General features: G+C 39.2%; 1 protein-coding gene across 1 annotated transcript in view; it reads left to right on the forward strand.

Annotated features, from left to right (window-relative positions):
- LOC150090643 (uncharacterized) overlaps nt 1–25,921 on the forward strand; it is an 84,044-nt gene that overhangs the window by 40,012 nt on the left and 18,111 nt on the right. The window contains exon 3 of the mRNA XM_090370804.1: nt 23,507–23,568. Within this exon, the coding sequence (XP_090226930.1) occupies nt 23,507–23,568 (62 nt within the window). The remainder of the gene's footprint in view (nt 1–23,506; nt 23,569–25,921) is intronic.

The following is a 25,921-nucleotide window of genomic DNA, read 5'->3' on the forward strand; positions in this document are numbered from 1 at the left end:
TGTAACTTTACCAAACATTTTTCCGACTGTTTCTAAATATTTTTGTGTAAGATTAACTAACTTCTTGTTCAATTTCGTGCCACAAAGAAAGATAACTTAGAAAGAAAAAATCACATATGGACGATGATACAATTTGAGAAGTCCATCTGGAATACATATTTACCTGAGGTTCCCACAATGTTCGATTTTTCAAATTTTATAATGTGCGAGACTACTCCACCTTGTGTGGGCAAGTCTTTTCACTCTCACTCATGCATGTTTATTCACTATTTGCCAACGGCGTGGACAGACTCAAAAGGAATAAAGGTTTTCCCAAGTTCCATATAAAGTTACGCTTTCAAATGAATGCACTACCCTTAAACTTAACGAGTGGTTTGCAGAGGGCACAAACAATGCTTTGGGATTAATTTCCTCGATTTAATATTGGATCCCACCATGAATTCCTGCCTTGGTTGGCGCATTATTGTAGCCTTGACCACGGCACAGATTTATGTTCAGTCCATCCTTTTCTAAATTATTCAAAATATCTTTTGTGTGGAGCGAAACTTGGGGATTGAGTGACGTCACTGCTTCTCAGAACTCAACCGGCAGATACCAGCTGGTAAACTTTAACCCTTTTTTCCATTACTTTTAATCCTGTGGAATCAGGAATTCAGCGAGTGCTGCGCATGCTCCGTCAGAATTACAGGTTCAGTGAAAAGTTCGAATTCCCCCGAAATACGATTCACGACAGCTAGTGCCGAATTTACATATAAGCTCGACAAGCTACATGTTAGGGCTCACGTTACAAGGGGCCTCGCTCCATCTTAAACAATCCTATTTAATATTGTCACAGGTGAACTGTAAGACAAAAGGGTCACACATGTTAAAACTTGCGGCCAGAACAAGTTGAAATCCGACCCTGATGACGGTTTGGAGCTAGCGGTGACTTGCGAGCTGACAGAGATGCCCTACACTAAACTGTAGGATTACCATAATCAGCGTCCTTCTCACATTAATAAAAGACTTCAATTTGAATCCGTTCGATGACGTCAGAAATGATAATGGACATCCTTCACGTCGTGGCTGAGTTCGTCGGATCTTGACCAGCGTTCCATTAATTTTTCATCCTGCAAATAGAAAAATCGACTACATAATATATGTACTTACAAACATAATACAGTGTTGTTGTTATTAGGAGCATTAGCAACTAAAGCCATAATTGCTCCGGGGATATGCGGTGGTCATTCCCTGACCTTTGCAAATCCTCCGTATTTGGTGGGCACGGGCTCGAACCCCGGTTTAATCAAGAAGCATGTGCTACGGAGACGCCAAAACACTCAACACAATGTCGCCTCACAGTGTTGGCAATGGCCGTCTCTAATGCAACGTGTATGGCATCCGTTCAGAGTGAACAAAAGACAATGGCGATAGACGGAAACTGTAATATTTGAGCAACCCACCCCTGAAAAAAGCCACGAAATCTCACCTCAGGTGCCCCACAAGAAGAAGAAAAATACGATGGTAAAACTTGAACCACTTCCAACGTTCACAGATCGTAACATTATCCAAATAATCTCGAGCCAAGTGCACACTTGTCTTCACTGAATCACGGTCACCTAGCGGATTTCCGACCAGCAGAGACAGTGAGGGTCGCGCAGTTTGAAGAGCAGGAAAGCTATTTAGGTCAGCATAGAGGGTGTGTCCACTTCAAACACGAATCTCAGTATTGAACAGCCCTGTTAACTTGTAAAGGGGGAAAAGAAGGAAAAAGCAGTCATGGGATTAAAGGATTAAAAGATGCCTCGGAGAAGGGGAGTGACTAGAAAAATCTAGCCTTGAACTCGGCCTTTTGTTTCAAGTGGCAATTTTTACTTTTCTTACTCGTTACAGGAAAACAAATATTCAAATTAATCTTTACCTGGAAAAAACGTCCATGCGGGGTGGACAACTTCATATTCAGCTGTTCATTAGAAGTCCTGTCTTATTAATTTCTATGCATTAAGAGGAAGATACAGACAAACTGTGAATGAAAATAACGAGCGTAAAAATGTGTGGCCGCACATCTGAGCAAAGGACATCCTGCAGTCAGGTCAATGAAAAAAATATTATGCCAAAAGTAAAAAAATAAATAAATAAAATATCCAGGTTCCAAAGGAAGGGGTCTAAGGTCGAGCGCAGTGGGCAGCCTCTGTATACTTGTCTCATTACCCGCTGCTAGGTGGAATTTACAGTAACGGGCCCCTTGGATAGGTATCCTTTAATCGTGTTGTACAGGTTAGCTGGAATCTCTGCTTCTCGCAGTCTGCCGAGGACGCTGGAACATCAAATTCAGCGAACACCCCGGCGAAATCAACTGCTATAAACAAGAAGTATATCTCTTCAGATCTGTCAACTGCAGTTTGTAGGCTGTGGAGCGCATCCAGCGTGGAGTGCACCGATTTAAAGCCGAATTGGTTGTGAGATTTGAGGCATCACAATGAAATAAGGATAATTTTAGCACAAAAGAGATTTTACACATTTTGAACAACATTCATCTCAGATTACAGTTCACTCTACAAAAGGAAGACAAATATACAGAAATACAAGGAACAAACAGACAAATATACGGAAAAAATATACAGTAAACACACCGACAGGGGGATGTTCTCACAATATGAAAGATATCATCCCTTTACATGAAAAAGATCTGCGATTTTCAATCAGTTTCTTAACACAAACCATTCTTCTACTTCTCAATTAGATTTCAACACAATTCTAATTAGTAAATATATTCTTAAACCGTGCCTATCCTTCATTTATTATATATAAAACAAGAAACCAAGCAACGACTCCTAACGAATTAACACTTTTAACACAAATAACAATCAGGGGGCCTACCACAAAATTCTCCATACTGTTTTTTGGGATCTGATCCCCCCCCCCCCCTTTTCTCTAAGAATCTCTCTCTCTCCCTTTCACATTCCTAATTAGTTACGCTCAAGATTATCTTTCCCACTAGCCCGGATTTTGTTGCTTTTGTGTTACAATAACCTAACAAATGATTTGAATTAATTTACTCATTTAACTCAATCATTACCTTTATCTCTCTTTCATTTTATTTTCGTTAATTTTACATAGGTGCACTGCCAGTTGTAATATAAATTTCTCCCCCCCCCCTTTCTTAGTCAAATGTTTCCGACTAATTCTCTAATAGCCCATACATGTAAGATTAACTTCTTACACACACAAATATATCCCGCTGAACCCAAACTAAATGAACCCTCATCTCAACTTCCCCTTAGCTACACCATTACGATCTCGCTTTTTAATTAGGTATATCTTTAAAAAAAAGATATTTTATTGGCTAAAAACGTAAAATAGATCAACCTAACACTTTTTAGTGTTAGGTTTATCTACTAAAATAGATAAACCAAACAAGTGGTCAGAACCTGTCAGCTACTTATTTATCCCGATTTAAGACTGCTATTCCACTGATCTACCAATTACATGTTGCGATATTCGTGCCAAAACAACGATGCAATCGCGGTACAAACAGAAGTCATAATTTACAAATTCTTTGGCTGGATTTTAAAATAATCTAAAGAAAGCGACGAAGACTATTAAACTATTTGTAAAACCCAATTTAATATTTTAATTAATCAACAAGACTTATTTTTAACTTCAACAATTTCTTCTCCCCTTTGCGCTCAGTTTTTACAAAATCATTAAGCTCCCTGCTACAATTTGATAACCTTCTGGCAATAAAAAAACTATGTGTTTTTAAGCACATTGCTGATAACAAATCCCAGCAATGAATCAAAGATTCAGTCAATGAGGCGACGAAATTTTAAGGGCATTTTCACGACATCACTTAGTTAGTCGGTGTGAGGCAAGGTTTCAATTATTTTTTGTTTCTTCTCAGAACTCGTGTTTTTGTCCAACAAACAGCGAACCGACCAAACACTGGCAGACCCAATATACTAACGCCTCCTAGCATTTACTTACTGTGACGCTTAATAGATAAACGCCTCTGGGAACCCTGGTCAGTAGAGCTGTTGGTAGAATCGCTGTCCTGTCCACTCCAGGAAAGATCGACTTCTGCAGAAAAGATTTGAGTTCGACAAAGACTTGTAAAATATTCATCAAACACAGTTTGCAATGTTAATTAATCAAAGAGACGGTAAAACTGTTGTTCTGTTTTTTTCATACCTTCTACTTCTGTTCTTAAGAAAAACCACATCTACTTCCCGAAAAGTAGTTTACAGAAATCCTAATCCAAAGCAAAAAGTAGATGCTCTCTTCTCGCCCATCAACTGTCCAACTGTTGGAATATCAAGTAATTTTCGTATTTCACATAACTATCAATAAAATGTACACTGAAATGACAGAATTCATGGGATACCTAGTTTCTGGGCAACGCGACGCTGTCACCCCCTTTCACTAGTGGACTAACCCACTGCTTGGCATGTATAAAGGTATACTGCATTCACGTAGACGGTAATTCGATGTCATTATGGATAAACGTCGTGAGTTAACCGAATTTGAAAGAGGGATGATAGTGGGTGCTCAACGCACGGGTCACTTTATCACGCACGTTGTACTGAAATTGCCCTATCCTTGTTCGAGAATATCAAGAGTGTATCGGGAATACGCCATTTCCGGAATAACTCTCATTGTGGACAGCGCTGTGGGCGAAGAATGGCGATGGATGAACGTGGCAATCGACATCTTTCGCATTGTTTCAGCCAATCGGAGAGCAACATTGGCACAAATCACCGCCAGTTCAATGCGGATGGTGCCAAAAAACATCTCCACCACGATCATCAGGCACAATCGGTTATGGGAGTCTCCGACTCACCAGAGTTCCATTGCTAACACCACGACACTGGACTCTACGCGTCAACTGTGCGAAAGAACATTATTATTATTATCTTTATTTTCTCCAAGGGGTGCACATTCATATATACAAATATAAGTTATACACATAATTATCCATTTATAATTTATACATATTATTGTATTAATAAATTATACATTGGCTAATTAATTATATTATACGTATCATTGCCTTATTTTTACATGAGAGAACGGCACTGGACCGTGGTTGATTGGAGTGGGTCTCCTGGTCCGATCTGATCCGTTTCCAGTAATTTCGAGCGGACAGGAGGGCGGGTTTGTGATGGAAACTGCAACGAAGCTATGCACCAATCATATCAACAATGAACAGTTCAGGCAGGTTGACAGTTGGTAATGGTCTGGGGCTTGTTCAAGTGGCACATGTTGGGAACCTCTGGTCTAGACGCATCTCTGAACAGTCCAGGTTATGTGTCCATCCTTGCAGACCATCTGCAACCCTTCATGGTCATCGTGTGCTCACAGGGCAATGGACTCTTATAGCAGGACAATTTACCTCCTCACAGAGGCGTGGTACTAAACTATGGTTCGAAGAACATTCTGCGGAATTAACCACCATGGAATGACCTCCCAATTTGCAGGACATTAACCCTGTGGAGCGTATTTGGGATTCTGTGGAAAGGTCGTTTGGAACTTTGGATACTCCACTCACGACCACGGAATTATGAACAGGAACGCTGTGGAAATAAATCAGGAACGCTTTTGTGAACTAGGGGACTCAATGCCTCGCCTTGTGACTGCCCTTATGTGGGCAGAAGGTGGGTTTACCCATTACTAGGTAGGTATCCCATGACTTTTGTCCCCTCAGTGTAGTATTGTCAAATAAGACTACTCACGTCATAAAGAATGCTTTTATTACGCAATAAGATATATTACAGAATATCAGTAAATTTTAAAGAAAACAAATGAAATCTTAGACAATAAATGAAAAACATAAACAAGATGGGAAGTGAGATTAAAATTACAATGAGGAATATAAAAAGGAGTTTTTAATTAATAAATTCCAAGTGAAGCCGATGTCGAATAATTATATTATTATTAGCTGTAATAGAAATAGTTTTAACTCAAATAAAGAAATTTTTGTACTAAAAGATCATTACGGTTGTGCAAACACTACAACTACAGAAAAAAAGTTCATTTTGTTGGGCCCTTTATTTTGAATGTAGTCTCTTATGCAGGGAAAATCTGGATGTCTGAGAAAATTCTTTGCCACATGAAGGGCCTCTCTCTGGTGTGGACTCTGAAGTGCGCGGTTAGGGCGGAAGACTGTGAAAATGTTTTCCTGCAAAACTCGCACAAAAAAAGACCCGTGTGGATTCGCTTGTGGCCACGCAATGTGCTCGTTGTGAAAATACCTTTTGAAAGAATTCACAAGAATGGGGCTTTGAGTTAGAATGCTCTCTATCGTGTCTACTCAATTTGTTGGAGATGTTCCTTACTATTTAACGCAGTCCAACAAAATACTGAGATAACCACCCCTTTGTTCCGTGTTTTTGTACACCCCCCCTCTGTTTTTAGGGAAAAATGTCCCGTCATATTAATTTAGAGAAAATTACCGAAATTCAAGTCCGATGCAACAAGTGTGCTCTCTCTCTCTCTCTCTCTCTCTCTCTCTCTCTCTCTCTCTCTCTCTCTCTCTCTCTCTCTCTCACCCACGAACTCTCAAACTGCTGGAGTTTCCAATAATCTTCCTCTTTCACATAAATCTAATTAATGCAGAACTGCCTAAAAAATCAGAATACTCACGTTAGAAAGAAATCTTTTATTGCACAATAAGACAAATTACAGAAACTGTTATTGTCAAATAAGACTACTTGATTAAATGAAATAAGATTAAATGAATCATTACAAAATGAATAAAATACATAGAGAAGAAAGAAACTAATACTAAAATGTCAATAAAAACGAGATATAGACTATAAAAAAAGGAAGGGGAGTTGAATTGGAAAATTGAAGTGAATAATTGCGAGCAGTAATTTATTATTAGTTATAATGAAAGGCATTTTGCTTCAAATGCAGAGATTTGTGTGCTAACAAAGCATTTGTATACTGGACACAAATCCTTTTGGAGAGAGAGAACTCTATTTAGAATGGAGTTTGCTATGCTGGGACAAGCTGCATTTCTGAGGAAATGCTTTCCCGCACGATGCGCACGAAAAGGGTTTTTCTCCGGTGTGGACTCTAATGTGTTTAGTGAGATATGAACTCCGTGAAAATGTTTTCTGACAGAACTGACACGAGAAAGGCTTCTCACCCGTGTGGATCCTCGTGTGGCGCACACAGTGTTCTCGTGTTGAAAATGCCTTCTCACAGAATTCACACGAATACGGCTTTTCTTTCAAATGCACTCTCTTGTGACTTCTTAAATTGGATGAATTATTAAATGTTTTTTCGCAGGTGTCACAGGAAAAGGGTCTTTCCCCAGTGTGGATCCGTCTATGTCTCGTTAGATATGATGAAGACGAGAAAGATTTTCCGCAATATCCGCACGTGAAAGGCTTTTCCTTCGTGTGACTTCTGAGATGGTTTAAAAGGTATGAATTCCGTGAGAAATTTCGATTACAAATATCACATTGAAAATGCTTCTCACCAGAGTGAATCCTCATGTGATCTACTAAGACATACTTTTGGGAAAATCTTTTATCACAAATGTCACAAGAAAAAGGCTTTTCCTCAGTGTGAGTTGTGAGATGTTTTAAAAGGGTTGAATTTTGTGAGAATTTTCGATCACAAATATCACATTGGAAAGGCTTCTCACCAGAGTGAATCCTCATGTGGCGTACAAGGTTATACTTTAGTCGAAATCTCTTATCGCAAATGTCACAACAAAAAGGCTTTTCCCCCATGTGGATTGTCTTGTGCACATTTAGATAGGATAACTGGCTGAATCTTTTCCCACAAGTTTCACAAATGAAAGGCCTCTCACCGCTGTGAATGTACTCATGTTGGCGAAGGCCTGATGAAGTACGAAATACTTTGTCGCAAGTTGCACATCTGAAGATATTCTGGCCAGAATGCATTTTCGTGTGCTGACGCAGAGATGAAAGCTTTGAAAATGTCTTGTCGCAGTGCTCGCAGATGAGATGAGATCATTTGTTATCAGTCATCGTAGTAATCAAAGGCGTTCCTAATTATTGACCTGAAAAAGATGAAACCTTTCTATAAAACAGGATAAATTCAAATTCAAATTATAATTACAATTACTCATTTGTTCCCTAAATTAAGGGAATATTAAATAATACGATCGATTGCTCATTCACTACTTCGTTACATATTCATTAAAAAATGGTGTTTTTTTTCCTTTTTTTTCTTTTAATAAGAGAAATACCAAAACTTTGCTGTCGCCCAATGCCGAGCACAAATGGCACACTACGCAGCTTCAAAAATGACACTCGGTCCACATTCACGTAATGCTTGTGCCATTGGGTTGAGTGAGTGATAGTATCATGTATTGTAGGTTCTTCGGTGGCCCATATACTGAATATAATCCCAAATCAATTTTATACAAAGTACATGAATGGGCCTGAATGAGTGGTGTGTACGTTTTTTGTAGTAATGACATAAAAAAAATTATGATATTAGGGTCACCCGTTAATGATTGCATCACGATTTTGTCTCTGAATTGCGTGTATTCTCTGGTCGATATGCCTGTTTGCTGGACGAAAAAAAACGAATTTTCTGGGTGGAAGGAGGAAAGAACATTCTTATCTACGCCTGAGAGATGAGAGACAATACTTTGTCTATATTTCCGCAATGCATTTTGATTTCTCACAGGTTTGGTAGTTGTTCACGTAAAATAGTGTCACAAGCTTTCTTGAAATGCAAAAATACGATCTCAAATTTTTAATATTTTTATTTTATTTATTTAATTTTTTTTTTTTTTGCTACATTCAGTTCCATTATGATTACCTCGTTGTATGTGCTGAGGTTGATGAGGCGAAATCTTCTCCGAACAAATCCATGCTCTTCTTCCCACATAACTGCGTTCCGTCAAGATGATCCTTTATTTCTTCATTAACCCCTCATCTCTGGAACAGAAATCAAGCTGTCCCTCATTTGTCCTTTCATATACGAAGGGCGTTCAATGAATTTTCTACCTACCTATGAGGGAAATGAGGTGGAGGCAAAAGTCAGTTTGTGTTTTTAATGTAATAACTCTCCTGAAATTCAATACGCTTTTGTTCCACTTTGTTGCCAATGAGCAAATACCAGACAAATAAAAATCTTCGTCCTGTCCACCAAAGAACGCAGAAACAACAAATTTTAGTTCATTATGATCAGCAAAGCAACGTCCACGTACATTTTTCTTCAGTTGTCGAAACAGTAAACAGTTATTGGGAACCAGACCTGGCGATGGGTAAATTCTGTAAAGTTAGTCTCTCAAACCAGCAGCGCATGTGATCTGTACACAGATGCATTTTCTTGAAGAAGCAACATACCTCTGGAAAGTTTTTCCTTTATCACATTCGTTAAATTGTACAGTAGGCATGCATATGATTCCGCAGTGACTGCTTGCGTTCCAAGTAGTGAATGTAAAATATTCCAACGTCATCCGAAAAAATTGTGGCCATAATTTTGCCAGCTGAAGATTGTGTCCGAAATTATTTGGGTTGCCGAGAACCTTTGTGCTTCCATTGCATCGATACTTGCTTGGTCTCAGGATCCCATTGAAGAATTCATCTTTCATCGCCCCTAACAATACTAGAGACGGAAGATTCAGATTCCCTTCCATAAAGCTATAAATTCTCCTCACAACACCGTATTCTGAATTGTTTCTAGACAATGATTTTCGTAAAAGCAAAATGTACAACTATCCATATCATAAAACTTGCATCATTAAAGAAGTATTCCTTACAGAATAAGAAATATTCTTATTCTGTAAGGATAAGAACCGACAGTTATGACGGAGCATCACAGTATTCCAAATATGTTCTTAATTGAGATTAATAAATTTGAGATTATGAACTCCTCATCTCTATAAGATAACTGTCGATAAATGATCGATAGGACGCAATGGGCTTTCACGACTGTGTGTCTCCTCTTTTCAGAACACGTCTTATCTGCCTGTATCATAACACCCAAGTCTCTTTCCTCCTCCAATGTTTTCAAGATGAACATATCCATCCTCTCAAAACGCATATCAAAAAGATAAATTCCTAGCATTACTGAGGTAGTCTTTCCCCACCAACTTCCAGAAGACTCCTTCGCCATAGCCAAACTACGATGCAGCCACCCAGGAACAGGATAAAATCTCTGGACCGGATGTTGTCATCCAACGCTATAGGAATGTGCTTCATCCTGGACATAAATTGTGATCGATTTTACAAATTAAGCGCATTCCAAACCGAGATTGTGCGTCGTGTACACACCCTCCTACAAAACAACTTCCAGATGGACATTGTGTACAAGAAAGGTTCTACTTAATTAATCGACAGGCAAGACGGGTGGGTAAAGTGCCTGCCTGGCAGCCCAAAGGTCGCGGATTCGAATCCGCCTCGGGCTTGGATCAGAGTAGAAATGCAAAAACTTTCGGAGGTGCATTATGGGCACAGAAGCCGATGGACCAACAAAAAAAAATATATATACATATAAACAACTTAATTGTTATTTGGTGTTTTAGGAGCATTAGCAACTAAGGCCATATTGCTCCGGGATATGCGGTGGTCATCCCTGACCCTTCCGTATCTTGTGATGACGGGCTCGAACCCCGGTCTAATTAAGAAACGTGTGCTACGCACTGCTCTCCTTCCCACCTGGCTACGGAGGCGCCTAAACAACTTAATTAATCGAGTGACTATTTGCCTGGTAATGTCTCTTGAACTCAAGATAATTCCTTAACTGTCACTCTCCCTGTGTATCAATCATGACTGACTGTTTATGTATTCTTAACATTCATTTATGTAATTAAAAATAGACAAACTCCACCGGGTGTGTAATTTATTTATGGGATTTTAGCAGCATTAAACACAGCACAACTTCTTTGACCACCTTGTTGCCGTCGTGGGTGGCACAGTTGGTAGGATCGTCATCCCTCCCCCAGAACGATTGGAAAAGACCTGAGTTCGAATCTCGTCGATGACGGGAGGAATTGGAATGGATCTCTTTCACAGCGTGGCTGAATTAGTCGGTGTCAGACGAGGGTAATATGGTTTTCAACTTCGTCCTTCTGAAAGTCACGTGGTGTTGATGTAATCATTGGCCTTAATTAAATCCGTAATTAAAAAAAAAAAGGTGTTTGAATTTGGTTGCTGTGGGGGTCGGGAACCCACATTATTGAACTGACTATTGAAGATCAAAATTTCTTTTGGGAGGAGCGAAACTTGGCGATGGAGTGACGTCACGGCTTCTCAGAACTCAACCGGAAGGTACGAGATGATAAACTTTATCCCTTTTTTCATTATTTTTAATTCTGTGGAATTAGGATTTCAGCTGTGCTGCGCTGCGCATGCTCCGTTAGAATTGCAGGTTCAGGGTTCAGTGAAAAGTCGAAATTTCCCCGAAATACGATTCACGACAGGCAGGGCTGGATTTACATTAAAGCTCAACAAGCTACAGCTTAGGGCTCACGTTACAAAGGGCCTCGCTCCATCTTAAAAAATCCCTTTTTAATATTGTCACAAGTGAACTGTAAGAGAAGAGGGCCTCATAAATGTTAAAACTGCGGGCCACTACAAGTTGAAATCAGACCTTGACGACAGTTTGCAGCTGGCGGTGACTTGCGAGCTGACCGTGATGCGCGACACTAAACTGTAGGATTACCATAATCAGCGTCCTCCCCACATTAGTGGAAAAGACTGCAATTCGAATCCCTTCGATGACGTGAGAAAGAATAATGGACTTCCTTCACATCGTGGCTGAGTTCGACGGATTTTGGGTAGCGTTGAGTTATCCTTTCTCCGAGAAATTCGGGTTTTTCATCCTGCAAACGAATAAATCGACCACTTCATATATACACAACAAATAAACTCTTTGAACTCTTTAAAAAGAAAGTAAGAAAAGTGGACCGACTGATTCTTCTCTCCCGCGCATTACTAGACGGGGGATTGGGGATCCCGATCCCTTGCTTTTCTGCCCGAACATCAAAAAACAAGTAATTATTTGTAACAAAAATTAACGCCACGTGCAACGCCTGATGCCGACCGGGCTAGCTAGGTTGGTTGCCTGGCAACCAACCCGCGACCTTTCGGTTGCCTGCCTGGCAACCGAAAGGTCGCGGGTTCGAATCCCGTTTCGGGCTTGGATCACAGTGAAATGCGAAAAACCTTGTGAAGTGCAATATGGCCACAGACGCTGATGCGCCAACAACTAACAAAAAAAAAAAAAAAAAGCAACGCCTGATGAGCGGACGATTTCACGAGCAGTGACACTGAAAATTGCAGATGCTCGTCAACAGAAATGCTAAAAAGACAGAAAACCACTCCCCTCATCAATCGAATTATTTTCTATACAACCCAACATTTTCGAACTAATAATTATTGGGCAGGAAAAAAAATCACAACAGACATCCGTCCCAACAAAGGGAAGCCAAAAAATAAGTCACTAACAATCGAATACGCAAACAGGGATATTTGTTTTTTCTGTGGGGGTATTATCCGTATTATTCGCCTCTTCCAAACAAAACAACTTTTTTTTTTGTTTGTAATTACGCGTCCATAAAATTGAATAATCGGCTAATTAACACAACTTGACATTTCTAACATCGAAGTTCATAACCCGAACATACTGAACCGTGACACACAACGCGTGGCACTCGTGCCAGATGGGTTCCTATTTTCAGGAGATCACGTGCGTTGGGCGGAGTCAGCACCCTTCAATCACTGCCGTGTCGGCGAGTTTAGAGAGGGTGCACCATAAACTAAACTCAGCCCCGCGTCCCTAATGCACCCTCTATGGCGTCAGTTAAGACTTACGCGAACTGTGATATTTGAGCAACCCACCCCTGAAAAAAGCCACAAAATCTCACCTGAGGTGCTTCTCAAGAACAACAAAAACACGATGGTAAAACTTGAACCACTTGCAACGTTCACAGATCGTAACTTATCCAGATGATCACGAGCAATGTGCACGTGTGTCTACACTGAATCACGGCCACCTAGCGGATCTCAGACTGGCAGAGCAGTGAGCTTCGCGCATGCTCCGTGGAAATGGCACGTTAACTACTTCTCATTGAGAATTCCGAACGCTGACCAAGCACGCTATTTAGGGCAGCATAGAGCCTGACTAGCACTTTTCAGTAATGAATATCGCTGTTAACAAGTGAAGGGCGAAATGGGATTAAAGGATTAAAAGATGCCTCAGGGGAGGAGTTTAGTTACAGCAACTAGACCTTGAAATGGGCCTTTTCTTCCACGTGGCAATTTATTACTCTACGTATTCCTTACAGGAAAAAAAAAAATATTCCTTTTTATCTTTACCTGCGGAAAACTTCCCCACGGAGTGAACATCTTCATATTCTGCTGTTCGTTGGAAGTTCTGTAATACTAATTTCTACAAATGAAGCAGAAAGATAAAGACAAACTCTAAATGAAAAATGATGGGCCTAAAAATGTGTGGGGGCCAACCTGAGCAAACGGCACACGAATTCAGGTCAACGTGCATAAAGCTGTCCCTAACCAGATTCTGAAGTAAGTGGCTTCGAATCCAGCCCTGTGGGCAGCCTCTGTATACTTCTTCTCTATTTACCCGCTGGTAGGTGGCGTTTACATTGATGGAACCACAGAGAAGTAAGATCCAGAGTGCACTCGTGCTCAATTCCTCCCAGCACCTCACTTTCAGGATACCAAACTAACGCGGCGATCTGTGGCCATCAAAACTTAGTGAGTAATAACGCGCATGCCCAACGCTAATAAAGTTGTTACCACGTGGTTGCCTCTGTGTTTCGAGTTCTAGTGTTCGTTGAACGCAGAAAGTTTGTTTTAAACAGTATTTTTTTTTTTAATATTGTTATAATTATTTGTGCATTTATTTCTCTATGATTATAATTATCTGCTGTCATGCACAGAAATAAGTGTTTCGTGTGCGATAAATGTGGCTGCGATTCTACTCATTTCCGAAAGAACGTTTAAGGTAATTTATCAGAATTAATAGAACCAGGAAATGTTAAAAAAATAAAAAAAAAATACTGAATAGCTAATTAATAACTAATTAATAACTTATTACATTAAGTTATACGAATAGTGTATTGATATTAATCGAAGTAATAGTTTATGAAATAATTAAATTATTATTAAATATGTCGTATCATCTTTACTGTTTCTGAAATCAAACCGAATTAGCCAGAGTCTCACTAACAAAGTGAAAGAGTTATAATCGCCCAGGTACAGTATTGTGAGGATATGAATATTTATGAAGAAAATGTATTGGCGTATGTCTCAGGTTACCCTGCTAGAAATATTTTAAAGAGCAATAATTGTGAAACATCTAAAGGTTTACTATTAGGCCCAAAAGATCTTGATATGGACAAATTGTTGTATTAATGTTAATGTGAGAGAGAGAGAGAGAGAGAGAGAGAGTATGGATTAAAATTGTCTTTAAAGGAATTATTGAATACAATGAGAAGTGTATCAGATATTTTGCTTTTCTGAAGTCTATTTGTTATTTCATAAGGAAAACGTTCTACAAAAACTTTATGCTAAAACAAGTTTTATTGACTTAGAGCGGTTTGGGAACCAGGAGTACCAAGCGCATGTGCAAAAATTGCTTATTCAGTCTATCTTGTAAATTACGGAAAAACAAAAAGTGAAAAATATGAATTTGGCTTGTCTGTCCAGTCAAGCATGAAACTCCTTTAAACACTATTTAAACGTGTTAGACACGTGACACTGGGAAATGTTCAGCATGTGCTGTGAAAGACAGAGGGGGAAAATTGTTATGATTTGATTTTTGTGGAGAAAACTGTGTCATGATTTCTCTTTTTTACAGATCACTTGTAGCAGAGCAATACTAATTGATCAATACTGGATTACAAAATGGACAGTTAGTCCATTCTCAACCTGAATGATAAATAACATATCCATTATTCAGTTTGAATTCTATTGTCTGATGAATTCCACAACGCTGAAGTATTTGCCAAACATTTTGTGAAGGATTGAGACTATTGATAAGGTGCCTTTGGTTTCATTTCCTGGTTGAGATCTGTTGATCGATGAGGATGACCAAAACTCAGCATTGAAGAATGACAATACAAAAGACCCAGATGACTCACCAACCGTATTTTGGAAAAAGTCTGTCACTACTCTTAATCCTATCATGCTTCATATTTGCAACTTATATCTGAGATTGGGTATTTAATCAAAGTATTTCAATCAGGTTAACATACTTCTGGTATTCAAAAAAGGTGACAAATGGTCTATATAAGATTTCACAATATTCCCCAGCAAAAAAAGCCTTTCTAAAATATTTGACGCAGAAGTGCACAAACAACGTTTCAATTTTTTCAGGCCTTACATATCAAAATCAATATGGCTTTGGTCGTGGAAAGCCAGCATGTGTATGGAAGTTTTCTCTGGGAGTCCTATTGCTGTTATCTAGGATCACATTGCTGTTGTGGCTAACGTGCTCCATAATACAATGTTGCAACAGTGTCATCATCCACCAAGTGAAGCCTGAACCATTTATCCAACTCTGTGCATATGTATGTGTGTTCTCGATGAACATATTGCTGCTAGGCTCTTGTGTAGGGTCACATTGCTCTTGTTTCCGAGAAGCTATATAAAGCAATGTTCCCATTGTCATTAACAATCAAGTGAAATCCGTACCTTTTATTCAACTCGGTGTATATGTATGTGTGTGCAATTGCGTCCTATTGCTGTCATGAAGGGTCACATTGCTCTTGTGGCTCAGGAGCCATATAATGCAATGTTACCACAATGCCTTTATCAATCAAGCGAAGTCTGGACCATTTATCCAAATCAGTGTATTTGTATATATCTATTCTCTGTGTACTTATTGCTGCTAGCCTGTTATTTAGCGTCACATTGCACTTGAGACTGTATAAAGCAACGTTCCCATAGTGTCATCATCTACAAGTGATTTCTAAACCTTTTATCCCACTCAGTGCAATACTTCACAAAATATGTGATGCCATCTCTACAGATTATGAAATCAATGATTCGACTATTGACTGGGCCACGGTGCTTTAATATTAGTAGTATTGTTGTTCTTACATTATTAATGATTGAGTGGATCCACCTCGCGACGGGTATTACCACCAAGTGCACAGGTATTACTACCAAGTGCATGTGTCGTGTTACTGTAGATCTGGTAGCTCTGACTATCCCAGGCTGCCTTAGCCTAGTGATTTTTATTTATGAAATGAGAAAATTCATAAATAAAAAGAATTTACACAACTTCTCTATATACCACGACACCGGTACACACAACAAAAAGGACAAAAAACACACCTGAAATTCGCGCCCTTCCCCTTATATATTTCTATGAAGTTCCGTTTTTGACCCAAATCCTCTTTCGAGGAAAACGGTCAAGTTTTCGAGAGAACCTCTGGGTCCAAGTTTTCTCTCTTTCCTGCGAATTTTTCCTTTTCGCACCTTCTTAAACGATTAATTCCTCGTTTGTATTTTATTCTAATTGTTGGCGTATTTCATTAAATGATTGCTGAATCCATCTAATGTGTAAGAATATATTCCAATGTTAAATGTATATATTATTATTATTATTAATTTCTTTTTTGTTACTAGTAAGCCAAAGCTTGCAGACATCTTAGTAAGCCAATTTCTTCATGACGAAATTCATCGATAATTTCCGTAATCTTTGAAATATGCGTTTCATATTCTTCTTCTTTCTTTGCAACAACCAAATTTTGGGGTGGAATAAGGACAAACGTTGAAGGAATTTCGTCCAATGCATTTCGAACGAACATCCAATTCTGGATTAAAATTATTAACGCATTCATATATCGCTGTTTTTGATTCTTGGAGGGACAGTCCACCACCCTTCGTCATTTCTCCTGGAATTCGTTTTTTCTTCCTTATCCTTCACATTGAAACGCCTCAAAAGTTGTATTTGCTATTCGGATTAACTTTACCAAAAACTGAAGAGCCCTTCCTGCAATTTTATTCCTTTCTTCATTAATAAAAAAAATTTTAAGTTCTAACTTTACCAAACATTTTTCCGACTATTTGTAAATATTTTTGTGTAAGATTAACTAACGTCTTGTTCAATTTCGTGCCACAAAGAACTTAGAAAAAAAAAATCACATATGGACAATGATACAATTTGAGGAGTCCATCTGGAATACATATTTACCTGAGGTTCCCACAATGTTCGATTTTTCAAAATTTATAATGTGCGAGTACTCCACCTTGTGTGAGTAAGTCTTCTCACTCTCACTCATTCATGTTTATTAATTATTTGTCAACGGCGTGGAGAGACTCAAAAGGAATAAAGGTTTTCCCAAGTTCCAAATAAGGTTACGCTTTCAACGAAACGCTTTCAAATGAATGCACTCCGCATAAACTTAACGAGTGGTTTGCAGAGGGCACAAGCAATGCTTTGGTATTAATTTCCTCGATTTTAGATTGGACCCCACTATGAATTCCTGCCTTGGTGCCCCATTGTTATAGCCTTGACAACGGCACAGATTTATGTTCAGTCAATCCTTTTCTAAATTATTCAAAATTTCTTTTGGGAGGAGCGAAACTTAGCGATGGAGTGACGTCACGGCTTCTCAGAACTCAACCGGCAGGTACCAGCTGGTAAACTTTAACCCTTTTTCCCATTATTTTTAATCCTGTGGAATCAGGAATTCAGCGACCGCTGCGCATGCTCCGTCAGAATTACAGGTTCAGTGAAAAGTTGGAATTGAACCGAAATACGATTCACGACAGCCAGGGCCAGATTTATATATAAGCGCAACAAGCTACAGCTTAGGGCTCACGTTACAAGGGGCCTCGCTCCATCTTAAACGATCCTATTTAATATTTGTCACAGGTGAATTGTAAGAGAGAAGGGCCTCAGACATGTTAAAACTGGGGACCACAACAAGTTGAAATCCGAACCTGACGACGGTTTGGAGAGCTGGCGGTGACTTCCTAGCTGATCGAGATGCCCGACACTAAACTGTACGATTACCATAATTAGCGCCCTTCCCACATTAATAGAAAACACTGCAATTCGAATTCCTTCGATTACTTCAGAAATAATAATGGACTTCCTTCACGTCGTGGCTGAGATCGTCGGGTATTGACCAGCGTTGCGTTAATTTTTCTCCCAGAATTTCGGGTTTTTCATCCTGCAAACAGAAAAATCGACCACATAATATACGCACTTACAGACATAATACAGTGTTGTTGTTATTAGGAGCATTAGCAACTAAAGCCATAATTGCTCCGGTGATATGGGGTGGTCATTCCCTGACCTTTCCACATCCTCCGTATTTGGTGGGCACAGGCTCGAACCCCGGTTTAATCAAGAAGCATGTGCTATGCACTGCTGCCCCTTCCCACCTGGCTACGCAGGCGCCAAAACACTAAACACAATGTCGCCTCACAGTGTTCTCAAAGACCGTCTCTCTAATGCAACGTGTATGGCATCGGTTCAGAGTGAACCAAAGACAATGGCGATAGACGGGAATTGTGATATTTGAGCAAGCCACCCCTGAAAAAAAGCCACGAAATCCCACCTCTGGTCCTCCACAAGAAGAAGAAAAACCCGATGGTAAAACTTGAACGACTTCCAACATTCGCAGATCGTAACTTATCCAAATAATCACGAGCGATGTGCACACGTGTCTTTACTGAATCACGGCCACCTAGCGGAGCTCCGACCGGCAGACACAGTGAGTGTCGCCCAGTTTGAAGAGCAGGAAAGCTATTTCGGTCAGCATAGAGGGTGTGTCCACTTCAAACACGAATCTCAGTATTGAACAGCCCTGTTAACTTGTAAAGGGCCAAGAAGAAGGAGAAAGCAGTCAAGGGATTAAAAGATGTCTCGGAGAAGGGGAGTGACTAGAAAAAACTAGCCTTGAACTCGGCCTTTTGTTTCAAGTGGCAATTTATTACTTTTCTTACTCGTTACAGGAAAAAAAAAATATTCAAATTATATTTACCTGGAGAAAACTTCCATGCGGGGTGGACAACTTCATATTCAGCTGTTCATTAGAAGTCCTGTCTTATTAATCTCTATGCATTAAGGAGAAAGATTTAGACAAACTGTGAAAGAAAAATAACGAGCGTAAAAATGTGTGGCCGCACACCTGAGCAAACGGCAAACTCCAGTCAGGTCAATGTGAAGAAAGCTATCCATAAAATAAAAAAATAAATAAAATAAAATAACCAGGTTAGGTTCCAAAGGAAGGGCCCAGGACCGAGCCTTGTGGGCAGCCTCTGTATACTTGTCTCGTTACCCGCTGGTAGGTGGAATTTACAGTAATGGGCCCCCTTTGATAGGTATCCTTTAATCGTGTTGTCCAGGATAACTGGTATCTCTGCTTCTCGCAGTCTGCCGAGGACACTCGGACACCAAAGTCAGCGAACAGCCCGGCGAAATCAAGTGCTCTAAGGAAGAAGTATTTCTTTTCAGATCTGTCAACTGCAGTTTGTAGGCTGTGGAGCGCATCCACCGATTTAAAGCCGAATTGGTTGTGAGATTTGAGGCATCATAATGAAATGAGGATAATTTTAGCACAAAAGAGATTTCACACATTTTAAACAACATTCATCTGAGATTAAAGTTCACTCTACAAACGGAAGACAAATATAGAGAAATACACGGAATAAATAGACAAATATATGGAAGAAAAATATACAGAAAACACACCAACACTGGGATGTTCTCACAATATGAAAGATATCATCCCTTTACTTAAAAAAATCTGCAATTTTCAATCAGTTTCTTAACGCAAACGAGTTTTCTACTTCTCAATTAGATTTCAACACAATTATAATTAGTAAATATATTCTTAAACAGTGCTATCCTTCATTTATTATAAATAAAACAAGGAACCAGGCAACGAAACCTTACGAATTAACACTTCTAACACAAATAACAATCAGGGGGCCTACCACAAAATTCTCCATACTGCTTTTTGGGATCTGATCCCCCCCCTTTCTCTAAGAATCTCTCTCCCTTTCACATTCCTAATTAGTTACACTCTATTAGGAAGTGATCGACAACGTATTCGACGGATAACTTCACCAGCGTACTGCACTGCTACATTCCTGGTGTAGATTCCTTCAGGCCAAGATTATCTTTCCCACTAGCCCGGATTTTGTAGATTTTCTCTGTTACAATAACCTAACAAATGATTTGAATTAATTTACTTATTTAACTCAATCATTACCTTTATCTCTCTTTCATTTAATTTTGTTAATTTTGCACAGGTCGCACTGCAAGTTTTAATATAAACATCTCTCCACCCCTTTCTTAGTCAAATGTTTCCCACTAATTCTCTAATAGCCCATACATGTAAGATTAACTTCTTACACACACAAATATATCCCGCTGAACCGAAACTAAATGAACCTTCATCTCAACTTCCCCCTTAGCTACACCGTTACGATCTCGGTTTTAAATTAGGTATATCTTAAAAAAAAAAACGAAATGTTATTGGCTAAAAACGAAAAATAGATATGCCTAACAAGTGAACAGAACCTGTCAGCTACTTATTTATCTCGATTTAAGACTGCTATTCCACTGATCTAAAGTTACGTGTTGCGATATTCCTGCCAAAACAGCGATGCAATTGTGGTACAAACAGAAGTCATAATTTACAAATTCTTTGGCTGGATTTTAAAATAATCTAAAGAAAGCGACGAACACTATTAAACTCTTTGTAAAACCCAATTTAATATTTTAATTAATCAACAAGACTTATTTTTAACTTCAACAATTTCTCCTCCCCTTTGCGCTCAGTTTTTACAAAATCATTAAGCTCCCTGCTACAATTTGATAACCTTCTGGCAATAAAAAAACTATGTGTTTTTAAGCACATTGCTGATAACAAATCCCATCAACGAATCAAAGATTCCGTCAATGAGGCGACGAAATTTTAAGGGCACTTTCACGACATCACTTAGTTAGTTGGTGTGAGGCAAGGTTTCAATTATTTTTTGTTTCTTTTCAGAACTCGTGTTTTTCTCCAACAAACAGCGAACCGACCAAACACTGGCAGACCCAATATACTAACGCCTCCTAGCCTTTACTTACTGTGACGCTTAATAGATAAACACCTCTAGGAACCCTCGTCAGTAGAGCTGCTGGTAGCATCGCTGTCCTGTCCACTCCAGGAAAGATCGACTTCTGCAGAAAAGATTTGAGTTGGACAAAGACTTGTAAACTATTCATCAAACACAGTTTGCAATGTTAATTAATCAAAAAGACGGTAAAATTGTTGTTCTGTGTTTTTCATACCTTCTACTTCTGTTCTTAAGAAAAACCACATCTGCTTCCCGAAAAATAGTTTACAGAAATCCAAATCCGAAGCAAAAAGTAGACGCTCTCTTCTCGCCCATCAACTGTCAAACTGTTGGAATATCAAGTAATTTTGTTATTTCACATAACTATCAATAAAATGTACACTGAAATGACAGAATTCATGGATACCTAGTTTCTGGGCAACGCGACGCTGTCACCCCCTTTCACTAATGGACTAACCCACCGCTTGACATGTATAAAGGTATACTGCATTCACGTAGACGGTAATTCGATGTCATTAGGATAAACATCGTGAGTTAACCGAATTTGAAAGAGCGATGATAGTGGGTGCTCGACGCACGGGTCACTTTATCACACGCACGTTGTACTGAAATTGCCCTATCCTTGTTCGAGAATATCAAGAGTGTATCGGGAATATGCCATTTCCGGAATAACTCTCGCTGTGGACAGCGCTGTGGGCGAAGAATGGTGGTGGTGGATGAACGTGGCAATCGACATCTTTCGCATTGTTTCAGCCAACCGGAGAGCAACATTGGCACAAATCACCGCCAGTTCAATGCGGATGGTGCCAAAAACATCTCCACCAAGATCATCAGGCGATCATTAGCCACAATCGGTTATGGGAGTCTCCGACTCACCAGAGTTCCATTGCTAACACCACGACACTGGACTCTACGCGTCAACTGTGCGAAAGAACATTATTATTATTATCTTTATTTTCTCCAAGGGGTGCACATTCATATATACAAATATAAGTTATATACATAATTATCCATTTATAATTTATACATATTATTGTATTAATAAATTATACATTGTCTAATTAATTATATTATACATATCATTGCCTTATTTTTATATGAGACAACGGCACTGGACCTCGATTGTTTGGACTGGGTCTCCTGGTCCGATCTGATCCGTTTCCAGTAATTTCGAGCGGACGGGAGGGCGGGTTTGTGGTGGAAACTGCAAAGAAGGTATACAACCGTCATATCAACAAGGAACAGTTCGGGCAGGTTGACAGTCGGTAATGGTCTGGGGCTTGTTCAAGTGGCACATGTTGGGACCTCTGGTCTAGACGCATCTCTGAACAGTCCAGGTTATGTGTCCATCCTTGCAGACTATCTGCAACCCTTCATGGTCATCGTGTACTCACAGGGCAATGGACTCTTATAGCAAGACAATGTACCTCCTCACAGAGGCGTGGTGACTAAACTATGGTTTCGAAGAACATTGGGCGGAATTAACCACCATGGAATGACCTCCCAGTTTGCAGGACATTAACTCTGTGGAACGTATTTGGGATTCTGTGGAAAGGTCGTTTGGAGCTTTGGATACTCCACTCACGAATACGACGGACAATTATGGACAGGAACGCTGTGGAAATAAATCAGGAACGCTTTTGTGAACTAGTGGACTCAATGCCTCGCCGTGTGACTGCCCTTATGTGGGCGGAAGGTGGGTTTACCCATTACTAGGTATGTATCCCATGACTTTTGTCCCCTCAGTGTAGTATTGTCAAATAAGACTACTCACGTCATAAAGAATGCTTTTATTACGCAATAAGATATATTACAGAATATCAGTAAATTTTAAAGAAAACAAATGAAATCTTAGACAATAAATAAGAAACTTGAACAAGATGGGAAGTGAGATTAAAATTACAATGAGGAATATAAAAAAGGAGTTTTGAATTAATAAATTTCAAGTGAAGACGATGTCGAATAATTACATTATTATTAGTTGTAATAGAAATCGTTTTAACTCAAATAAAGAAATTTTTGTACTAAAAGATCATTACGGTTGTGCAAACACTACAACTACAGAAAAAAAGTTCATTCTGTTGGGCCATTTATTTTGATTGCACTTTCTTATGCAGGGAAAAGCTGGATGTCTGAGAAAATTCTTTTCCACATTTGCACATGTGAAGGGCTTCTCTCTGGTGTGGACTCTTTTTTAAGTGCGCAGTTAGGGTGGAAGACTGTGAAAATGTTTTCCTGCAAAACTCGCACAAAAAAGGCTTCTCACCCGTGTGGATTCGCATGTGGCCACGCAATGTGCTCGTTGTGAAAATACCTTTTGACAGAATTCACAAGAATAGGGCTTTGAGTTAGAATGCTCTCTATCGTGCCTACTCAATTTGTTGGAGATGTTCCTTAGTATTTAACGCAGTCCAACAAAATACTGAGATAACCACCTTTTCTTCTGTGTTTTTGTACACCCTCCCATCTGTTTTTAGGGAAAAATGTCCCGTCATATTAATTTAGAGAAAATTACCGAAATTCAAGTCCGATGCAACAAGTATGCTCTCTCTCTCTCTCTCTCTCTCTCTCTCTCTCTCTCTCTTCACCCACCAACTGTCAAACTGCTGGAGTTTCCAATAATCTTCCTCTTTCACATAAATGTAATTAATGCAGAACTGCCAAATTAGAATACTCACGTTAGAAAGAAACCTTTTATTGCACAATAAGGCAAATTACAGAAACTGTTATAAAAGTGTTTAAAAGTTAAATATTAGAGAATATCAGTAAATTATAAAGAAAACAAATGAATCATTACAAAATGAATAAAATTCATAGAGAAGATATAAACTAATACTAAAATGACAATAAAACTCGAGATATAGAGTATAAAAAATGGAAGGGGTGTTGAATTAGAAAATATTATTATTATTATTATTATTATTAGTTATAATGAAAGGCATTCTGCTTCAAATGCAGAGATTTCTGTGATAACAAAGCATTTGTATACTGGACACAAATCCTTTTGGAGGGACATTCATTCAGAATGGAGTTTCCTATGTTTGGACAAGCTGCATTTCCGAGGAAATGCTATCCCGCACGATGCGCACCTGAAGGATTTCTCTCAGGTGTGGACTCTCATGTGCACAGTGAGATTTGCACGATGTGAAAATGTTTTTCACACGTTGCACACGAAAAAGGTTTTTCTCCGGTGTGGACTCTTATGTGTTTAGTGAGATGTGAACACTCCGAAAATGTTTTCTGACAAAACTGACACGAGAAAGGCTTCTCGCCCGTGTGTATCCTCGTGTGGCGCACACAATGTCCTCGTCTTGAAAATGCCTTCTCACAGAATTCACACGAATACGGCTTTTCTTTCAAATGCACTCTCTTGTGATTTCTTAAAATGGATGAAATATTAAATGTTTTTTCGCAGGAATCACAGGAAAAGGGCCTTTCCCCAGTGTGGATCCGTCTATGTTTCGTTAGATATGATGAAGTCGAGAAGGATTTTCCACAATATCCGCACGTGAAAGGCTTTTCCTTCGTGTGACTTCTGAGATGTTGTAAAAGGTGTGAATTTCGTGAGAAATTTCGATTACAAATATCACACTGAAAACGCTTCTCACCAGAGTGAATCCTCATGTGATCTGCTAAGACATGCTTTTGGGAATATCTTTTATCACAAATGTCACAACAAAACGGCTTTTCCTCAGAGTGAGTTGGGAGATGTCTTAAAAGGGTTGAATTTTGTGAGAATTTTCGATCACAAATATCACATTGGAAAGGCTTCTCACCAGAGTGAATCCTCTTGTGCACTACAAGGCTTTGCTTTAGAGAAAATCTTTTATCACAAATGTCACAAGAAAAAGGCTTTTCCCCCGTGTGGAATCTCTTGTGCACATTTAGATAGGATAACTCGCTGAATCTTTTCCCACAAGTTTCAGAAATGAAACGCCTCTCACCGCTGTGGATATCCTCATGTTGGCGAAGGTGTGATGAAGTACGAAATGCTTTGTCGCAAGTTGCACATCTGAAGCTTTTCTGGCCAGAATGCATCTTCGTGTGCTGACGCAGAGATGAAAGCTTTGAAAACGTCTTGTCGCAGTGCTCGCAGATGAAATGAGATCCCTTGTCATCAGTCATCTTAGTAATCAAAGGCGTTCCTAATTATTGACCTGAAAAAGATGAAACCCTTCTATAAAACAGGATAAAAACTGTAAATTCAATTTATAATTTCAATTACTCATTTCTTCCCTAAATTAAGGGAATATTAAAGAATACGATCGACTGCTCATTCACTACCTCGTTACATATTCATAAAAAATTGTTTTTTTTTTAATAAGAGAAATACCAAAACTTTGCTGTCGCCCAATGCCGAGCACAAATGGCACAGTCCACACCTTCAAAAATGACACTCGGTCCACATTTACGTAATGCTTGTGCCATTGGATTGAGTGAGTGATGGTATCATGTATTGTATGGTCTTCGGTGGCCCATATACTGAATATAATCCCAAATCAATTTTATACAAAGTACATGAATGGGCATGAATGAGTGGCGTGTACGTTTTTTGTAGTAATGACATAAAAAAAAAAATTATGATATTAGGGTCACCCGTAAATGATTGCATCACGATTTTGTCTGTGAATTGTGTGCATTCTCTGGTCGATATGCCTGTTTTCTGGACGAAAAAAAAACGAATTTTCTGGGGGGAAAGGGGAGGAACATTCTTATCTACGCCTGAGACCGACTAACTCAGCTACGGAGTGAAAAAAGCACATTAAAGTTGCTCGCGTTAAGGATGGGATTCGGACCGGGCTTTTTTCACCCGACTGTGGGGAGGATGATGACGATACCACTGTGCTACCACACAAAACACAAAGCAAAGTAGTAAACTCAAAGGACACAAT

Source organism: Mastigoproctus giganteus, chromosome 1 (assembly GCF_048544385.1).
Source record: "Mastigoproctus giganteus isolate SK-2022 chromosome 1, ASM4854438v1, whole genome shotgun sequence".
Lineage (NCBI taxonomy): Eukaryota > Metazoa > Arthropoda > Arachnida > Uropygi > Thelyphonidae > Mastigoproctus > Mastigoproctus giganteus.